This window comes from Helianthus annuus, chromosome 5 (assembly GCF_002127325.2).
Source record: "Helianthus annuus cultivar XRQ/B chromosome 5, HanXRQr2.0-SUNRISE, whole genome shotgun sequence".
NCBI classification, from domain to species: domain Eukaryota; kingdom Viridiplantae; phylum Streptophyta; class Magnoliopsida; order Asterales; family Asteraceae; genus Helianthus; species Helianthus annuus.
This window is the reverse complement of record NC_035437.2, coordinates 88,481,467-88,490,365: the sequence shown is the minus strand read 5'-3', so window position 1 is coordinate 88,490,365 and position 8,899 is coordinate 88,481,467. Positions and strand designations below refer to the sequence as shown.

General features: G+C 38.1%; 1 protein-coding gene and 1 non-coding gene across 2 annotated transcripts; one reads left to right on the top strand and one right to left on the bottom strand.

Moving 5' to 3' along the window:
- Positions 1-360: 360 nt before the first annotated feature.
- On the bottom strand, positions 361-467 carry LOC118492682. The gene has a single exon (XR_004894684.1). It is a non-coding gene; the product is annotated as a small nucleolar RNA R71 (small nucleolar RNA).
- A 7,358-nt stretch (positions 468-7,825) lies between these two features.
- On the top strand, positions 7,826-8,278 carry LOC110938909. Its single transcript, XM_022180897.2, has one exon. The coding sequence runs from the start codon at positions 7,826-7,828 to the stop codon at positions 8,276-8,278; it is 453 nt and encodes a 150-aa protein (XP_022036589.2).
- Positions 8,279-8,899: the final 621 nt, after the last annotated feature.

The window sequence follows — 8,899 nt, the reverse complement described above, 5'->3', positions numbered from 1 at the left end:
CTCATGGATTATCTACGACCCACCGTAGGTAACCTTGGCGCCGCTATCAACGCACCGAATGTTGAAGCCAATAACTTCGAACTTCGGCCGCATTTGATACAAATGCTCCAAAAATCCGCAACCTTCCATGGGCTTGCAGACGAGGATCCCCATCTACATATTACTAATTTCTTAGAAATATATGATACCTTTCGGATTAATGGAGCATCAAATGACGCCATCCGCCTTCGAATGTTTCCTTTCTCGCTAAAAGACCGAGCAAAAGCTTGGCTCAACGCCCTCCCAGCTGGATCGGTAAACACCTGGGATGAACTAGCCCAAAAATTTCTATATAAGTATTTCCCTCCCGCTAAAACGGCCAAATTAATGACTGAAATTAATACATATTCACAAGAGGACGGGGAATCCTTATATGAAACTTGGGAAAGGTTCAAGGAGCTATTGCGAAAGTGTCCACATCATGGTCTTGCAATATGGCAACAAGTATCCACTTTCTATAATGGGTTGTTGCCACACACAAGGCAGACACTTGACTCTAGCTCCGGGGGACTTTTAGGTAATCGCCGCCCGCATGAAATATATAACCAAATTGAGGAAATTGCCCAACCAATTTTCAATGGCACACTCCCCGAGGCAATAAATCTATTGCCCCGGGCGCCCATAAGGTAGATGAAAACACTTCTTTACAAGCCCAAATCGAGGCCCTTTCTTCAAAAATAAAAAAAATTAGAAATGACAAAAACGGTCTCGGTTATGGCTTGTGAAGGGTGTGGTGGGCCACATGAAAATTGGAGTTGTATGAAAGAAACGGACGATCAACAAGAGTCGGTAAGCTACATTGACAATAGACCTAGGCCATCGGGTCCTCCAACGGGCACTTACAACCAAGGATGGCGAAATCACCCTAACCTTGGTTGGAGAGAACCCGACAATAGTAGTAACCAACAAACCCAACGAACAAACTTTCAACAACCAAGAAATGAGTCACAAAATTTCACTCAACAGCAAGGTGGACGAGAAAGGCTAGAAGATACTGTATCTCGCCTCATCTCCGACACTGAAAAGAAAAACTCAGAAAGGTTTCTACAATTAGAATCAAATTTTAGAAATCAACAAGCTAGTATTCAAAACATAGAAAAACAATTAAGTCAACTAGCCCAAAATTTCTCCGAAAGACCACAAGGCGCATTACCAAGCAATACCGAAACAAACCCAAAAGCACAAGTTCATCTCATCACGTTACGGAACCGTACCGTGGAGCCTACGGAAGTACAACCGCCTGCAGAGGAGACTGTACCACCGCCTCTACAAGAGAAGGATTCCACTCCATCACCAGAGCCCATTAAAACTCCTCGGGTTCCGTACCCCGGTAGGTTAATCTGTCAAAAGACCAATGAGCAGTTCGCAAAGTTCGAAAGTCTATTAAGACAATTGCATGTCAATATTCCTTTTATTGATGTCTTAACCCAAATGCCTAAATACTCTAAGTTCATGAGGGACTTCCTCAGTCATAAAAAGAAAATTGAAACTTTGCAATTAGTTAACTTAGGCGAAGAATGCTCTGCCCTCGTACTCAACAAACTTCCCCAAAAGAAAATCGACCCTGGAAGCTTCATGATTCCCTGTTCGATCGGGGATTCCCCCGTTCGTAATGCACTAGCCGACCTTGGGGCTAGCATTAACCTCATGCCATCATCAATGTTTAAAAGACTCGGCCTAGGAACAACGAGTCCTACAAAAATGAGCATACAACTCGCTGATCGATCCGTCAAATTCCCGCAAGGTGTCATCGAAAATGTCCTAGTAAAGGTAAACAAATTTGTCTATCCAGCCGACTTTGTCATACTCGATATGGAAGAAGACACAGAGGTCCCCCTCATACTAGGGAGACCGTTTCTCGCCACCGCACAAGCAGTGGTAGACATGAATGACGGAACGCTCACTTTAAGGTACGGGGATGATGAAGTAAAATTCAGGGTTGGGAAGAGAATAGAGGACGACGACCCGGTCAACTACATGAAGGTTATTGATTCGAGTTTGGATGCTGCTCTCCGACGGTGCAACATGGGATGCCAAACATCCCACTCAGAAAATATATAACCTCACATTAGGTCTAGCCAAGGACCCTTATAAACGTGGCGCACCACAGAGGCATTCCACGGAACTATCCTTAGTTTAGTTTAAACTTTTAGTTTTAATTTACAGGAATAAAACACACTTATGGTGGTAAAGGATGAAAAGGGAAACGAGAAACATGGCCCCATGTACAAGAACAAGGCAACCCGACATCAATTTCTCCGATACAGAAGGTTCAACACGGGCCGTGTCCAACCAACACGGCCCCGTACTGCAACCCCTGCAGAAAAATGCCTAGTTCAGGTAACTGGACACGGGCCGTGTTCACCAGACACGCCCCCGTGTCCAGGCTTCTGTTTCTTTTCTTTAATTTTCGTTACTGGCACCTGAACACGGGGCCGTGTCCGGTCCCCACGGAGCCGTGCCCAGATTGCCAGTAACATAAATCTTTGCTTTTAACACTATATTACACATCTAATCAACCTAAAAATTTATTTTTGGGACACATTGAGGACAATGTGTAATTTAAGTGTGGGGGGATGCTAAAACCTTGAAATTTTGCAAGTCACAATAACAAGCCTTACACAAAACTCTATTGGAACCGCTAGTCACCCCAAATTTTTTTCAAAAATTTCCATTTTTTTTACTTGTCTAAAGTTTAAGTTAGGAATTCTAAGATTAATAAGGTTATATTTTTATAAATTTACAACCAAGAGCGTCGTGATAAAAAGAACCAACATAAGAAAATTATGAAACGGGCATGACAAGCTTAGTTAAAATTTGATTATATATACTTGATCACATAAAAAAACCCATTCCCACAAAAAGTGAGTTTTGAGCCTTTATTGAGCATACAAATATACATCTTTAGACTAAATGCTCATTTTTCGTTTCTTGTGTGAATAGCCGCTTGGTTCTTACGACTCTAGAACTTGCCAAGACGATTCATTCCCGGTCCTTACCAACTTAAACCCAAGTAAGTAAATGATGGAGGCATTAGGACTAACCCTTTTTCTTTCTACACCATTATTTTTCATTTTTTTTACCACCTACCTAAAATCCCCCTAGTTAACCCCTTTGAGCCTAAACCTTTCATTTCTTTACCCTAAAAACCCTTTTTAATTTTTTTTACCCTTTATTTTAGTAACAAGCTCGGTTTTCGTGTGACTAAAAAAAAATGATGAAGTTAGAAATAAACAAACAAAGCTCTTGAAACAAAAGCTTGTTTGAAGAAATACTTCAAAATAAAAAAGTCACTAAAACAAAGTGTTCTACGAAAACCGACGCTTTTTACGCTTTTCGCCCTTTTCTACTAACCACTAACCCATTCACCCACCTTTAGCCCGAGCCTTTACCCAAAAGAGTCCTCTTGATATTTACAAAGGTAACAAGTTAAAAAGGAGGATGATTGATTGCTTGGCAAGCTTATGGTAGGAATAAGTTCCATGCCGCTCTCGAGTGATTCACTAGAAATACACCTTCGGCCGAGTGTGAGTGATTTCTCCCGTGAGGTATGTGAACTTGTATATAAATGGAATTTTAAAAAGGCATGCTATGCCCAAATAAGTAATTTCTCCTATGAAACGTTCCAAACAAATCATAACGAATAGGATTGTAAATAAATAAAAACAAAACCCAAAAAGATCTTGGATTTCCGACACTCTATGACAAGCCAAAACCTTCTCTTCTACCCATTCCATTTGGGAATGTAAGCCACATATTAAAGAGTTTTGCTTGAGGACAAGAAAAAGTTCAAGTGTGGGGGTATTTGATGTGTGTAAAATGCAACATATAAATTACATCAAATGAGGCATAAAACTAACCCTTTTTTAGTACTAATGTTGGAAAAAGAGTGTTTTTGTCTTCCTTTTGTATTTTCAGGATTAAATGAGCTCAAATTCACAAAAGAAGCAAAAAGACAGCTAAATCTAACATAAATACAAGAAAAGGAACATAAGTGGATTGCCCGACCCCTCAACAGCATCCTCCCAAGCAAAATAGAGAAGGCAGAAGACTGAACACGCCCCGTGCTCAGCCAGCACGGGGCCGTGCCCAAGAAGCAGCAGAAAAGACAAACCTATAGAAGCTTCTATTGCCCACCACGGGGCCGTGTCCAGTGAACACGGGGGCGTGGCGAAAGTACAGTAGGCGCATTAATTGTAATTGCGAATTACAATTAATGAAGATAGAGAGTGTCAGACAGGCACGGGGCCGTGCCCAGCGGACACGGGGCCGTGCCCAGCCTTCTGTTCAGCCTATAAATAGGAGTGCTTGGTTTCATTGCAACTCATCCCTTGACACACCACCTCTCTCACACTTCATCCACCACCCACCACCACCATAACACCATCATCCACCACCATCATCCATTGTCCATCATAGAGTGTGTGAGTCGTCTCGGGATCCAAGATTGATCGTAAGAGTTCTTGACAATCAAGGCCATGTTTGCCTAAGTCTCTTACATCACTTGGTGAAGACAAGTGTTTAGTTTAATACTTTTTATTTTCAACATTTTGCACTTTTTATTTGGTTTTGTATTAATGACTTTAATAACTAGTTGCTTATGTTGAAGGTGATCTTTCCTTATCGTTTGTCCGTGGTGTCTTGACATTATTTTACTGTCTATATAAAATAAAAGATTTTCACCATTCATATCTCCACGGTCTATATGGAGGTATGTTGGCTACCTGGTCGGGGGTTAAGGGAACGGTTTGGTAAGGGTCTTGCCCTTGTTCAGCGTTTAGAGGTCCTGCAAGGGACCTGGGTCAATTTTAGTAGGATCTCCTTCAATGCTCATAGGTATTGGATGGCGGGGATCCAAACTCTTTGACCCCCTCATAAGTTAACTACTATTAATACTTAACCCGGCTATTTAGGACTGTATCCCTGCTGACTCAGACTACTTAGTCGAGGGTAACGTCACCGCTAAAAGCGGGGCCTACCATAATTTGCATTAATAACCTAATTCATTATCTTTCAATAATCCGACCCTTTAGGATTGTATCCTTGCTGACTCAAACTACTGGGTTGAGGGTAACGTCGCCTTCAAAAGAGGGGCCTACTACAAGAACTAAGATAATCACTTAAACAAGTGCAAAAGTGCGAAAATAATCAAAGGTTATACTAATACACGAGTCGGATCCAAGTGATTCATCTTGTCTATCTATTTTTATTTTTATTTTATTTTTCAGCATTTAGTTAGTTTTTATTTCTCTTATTTTAAAAATCTTTTCTAACATTTTGATTTGATTAGACGTTGAGGATAAACCGGTACTAAAAGCTCTTGTGTCCTTGGACGACCTCGGTATCTTACCAACACTATACTACGTCCACGATGGGTGCACTTGCCCATATGTGTGTTTAGTGTTAGTAAATATCGTGTTTTATAAATTTAAAACTTGGCTAAAAGTGTAAAAAGGGCTTAAATTATACATCAAAAATATATTACACCTAACGCACATCACGTACCTACTTTCACATGTGTTTTCAGGAGCTGTCGCTTAGGATGATGATTGTGATACTAGGGCAGACCTGTGCCTTAGAGACATAAAAAGAAGATAGACTTAGTTTGAATATGTTCTGAACACTTTATTTCCTGTTTTGAAACAATGTAACACTCGTGTTTAATAAATAAAATATAACTTTGTATGCCATAGTTGTGAAACAATTAATTCTGTCTCAACACTCCCCGACGTTTCCGCCGCAGTTGCATGTTATACGCGGTCGGGGTGTGACAACGCGGGCCGCGTAAGCCCTGCTTATCTTTTACACGGGCCGCGTGAAAGTCAAGTATCGGCACTATATAAGAAGGCCATCGGGTTCAACCAGAAATCGTTCAACTTTTAATTCTCAATCTCAATTTCTGTAGTAGAGTTATTATACTTGGGTATTATACCCCCTAATTAGCGAGGTTCTGCTCCTTTGTAAGTATTATAACCCCAGTTTCGTAAATAGATACGTTGCCCGATTGATTTAGGGTTCCGTAACAACTGTCGTGGTTCTGCCCGACGTAGTTGTTGGAATACCGTCTCGGGGAGGGTATCATTAATGTTTTCAAAGGGTTATGATACTAACCTATGTACATTTGTATAAATTATAGATTATTCTCAGGAAACCCTTATGCGAAGTCTAAGATAGCAATGTGAGTTATCCTCTTTTTGTTAACAGTTTTTACAAAACCTTAATTATTTTACAATGTGATTAAGCGGTGATTGAGTCTTTGTAGTTCTTCAATTACTGCCGGTATGTTGGGGTTTTGTATACAAAATTTACTACCGCGAGTAGTAAGTCGGGGATGATAGTACGTTACCATTGGACAATGAGTTAGCCAATGTGTAATATGACCCACAAGTCAGGATTGACAGTACTGAATGAGTAATTGTGTAGAAATAAACAATGTGATCGCTCTCAATACTGTTTTAATTAATAAAATGTTTCTTGATTAAATTGAGATTCACTCACCAGTATTTCCCACTGACAAATGTTTTTAAAACGCGTTTCAGGTAACACAATGTGACAGCCAATTAGTAAAAAGCCAGCTTGAGAGCATTGAAGGCTTGGGAAAAAGGTGGCTATAAAAGTTACCTAATAAATGATGTTTTAAATTCAATAAAACAGGGTTTATCCCTATAAATGTATTGTAATAAGAAACTTGGGTTTTGCCCATGTGATTATTAATATTAAATATGATGGTTTTACTCTGATAAACATTTCCTAACTACGGTCCTGATGTAATTTCCGCTGCCAAATTAATAAGCTGATACCACCAAACTCCGAGTTCGCGTCCGCCCGTTCCCGGGATAGATAAGGGATCGGGGGTTGTGACATAAAATATTTACAAAAATAAAGATTTTATTTAATTGGTAGTTTTAATCATTTTTATATTTGATGATAAGGACAAGGATAACTGATAATTACATATTAAAATAAAAATATTTATTTTAATCAACTGTTTCGTTAAAAGAATTTATTCAATACATGTAAAACAAATATAGTTTTTATACATGCGGTATAATTAGAATCCTACTTTTAATAAATGATCCCATTATCCCGTTTTACACTCCAATGAAATAATAATATTACATCATAATATCCAGTTTATCTCTTGTATATTTAATATTCTTTACTAAAATATTTCTTTTTTTTTCTGCTGATTATCCAACATCAAGTAATACGTAAGTTTCTAACCTAATAATAAATAAAAAAACAAAGTAAAATGTTATAAACCATGTAACCCACAACTCTCTAACCTAATAAAAAATAAAGTGAGATGTTACAATAAGTAAATAGTACCTCAAAGTTCATTTTGTTAGAAAACACATCTTGATGACTAAATGTGTTAACGAATTACATTATTCGTGTAAGACATGTGTTTATTCAAATCGTGCAATACACGAGTTTTTAAAAGATGTAACTATTTTATTACTTAGTATATAAAGTTATATTTATTTAACCCGTGTAATACACGGGGTTCTAACCTAGTATATTATTAAATGTACGTATAATAATAAACTATTATAATATATTAAATAATAAAAAATTATATATTATTATAAAAATAAACTTACTATTGCTCGAAATCAATATATAATAATAGTTAAATAATAATACGAAATCAATATATAATAATCGTTAAATAATAATACGGCTCAGTGCTCACCCAACCCACACAAACTAAATTATGGCGGATAATATACAAGACGACCACCGTAATCCACCGTCGACTGCATATATCATCCTCTTAAAACTAATGAGCAAACGGCGAACATGGGTTTTCCTGTTTTTATTTGTGTACACAGTCCTCTTATCATCATCATGGAACCTCCTGAAATTGGTACTTTCATGGTACGACTCCGCCGTCACGGCCTCTCCGTCCTCGTCAACAGGGTGGCCAGCGATCTACGCTTCCGTGGCTCTGGGTGTCATGTTCGGCCTTCTTTCCATGGCCGCCGCTTTGGCCGTGGTGATTCCGGCCACCATCGTCATGTGGATCTCCGTCTTGGTTTTGTTGACTTTTTGTGGGATGCCGCGGAAGTCGGTGGTGGTGGAAGGGAAGAAACTGACGGTGGAGATTGCTCGGACGGTGGGTAAGATTTTGATCAAAGAAGGGAATCTAGTTGCTGCTGTGGGTGCTGTTTTTGGCTACTTTCTTCTTGTTAGAAGTGGGGGCATGATAAAATCGAAAGCAATGTACAATTTCTGATGCCTTAAGTGCACGTTAGTATAGATGTGGATGTTGTGGTTTTGATTATTTTATATCTTATTTGGGCCATATGGCCGTTTAACTTTAATTTTTGGGTTTAAAATAAGAACTGTAAAATAAATTGTAGAGTTAATTGCCAAAATCGTCCCTGAAGTTTGAGCACATTTGCTATTTTCGTCCAAAATGATACTTTTGTACTATTTTGCCCTCTACGTTTGTAACTTTTTGCCATTTTCATCCAAACCACTAACTTAGTTTATTTTTTCTGTTAAGTTGAAAAATATTTGGATGAAAATGGTAACTATAAACCACAGGGATGAAAATGACAAATGTGCTCAAACTCTTTTTAATTTCTTTTATTTAGTTAATTTTGTCACATATATAATAAAAAAAGAATATACATGTAATTTTTATATGAAAAAAAATAATAGTTTTGTCACATATTTTTTATAAATTTTCATCCAACCACTAACTAAGTTAATTTTTTTATTAAGGCGAAGGATGTTTTAAATTTTATAAATTAATACTGAAATTAATTTCCAATTGTTTATATAGATCAGTTTTATAAAAATAAATCTACTTAAACCTCTAATTTTTATAAAACTAAAATGCTTGTGACCT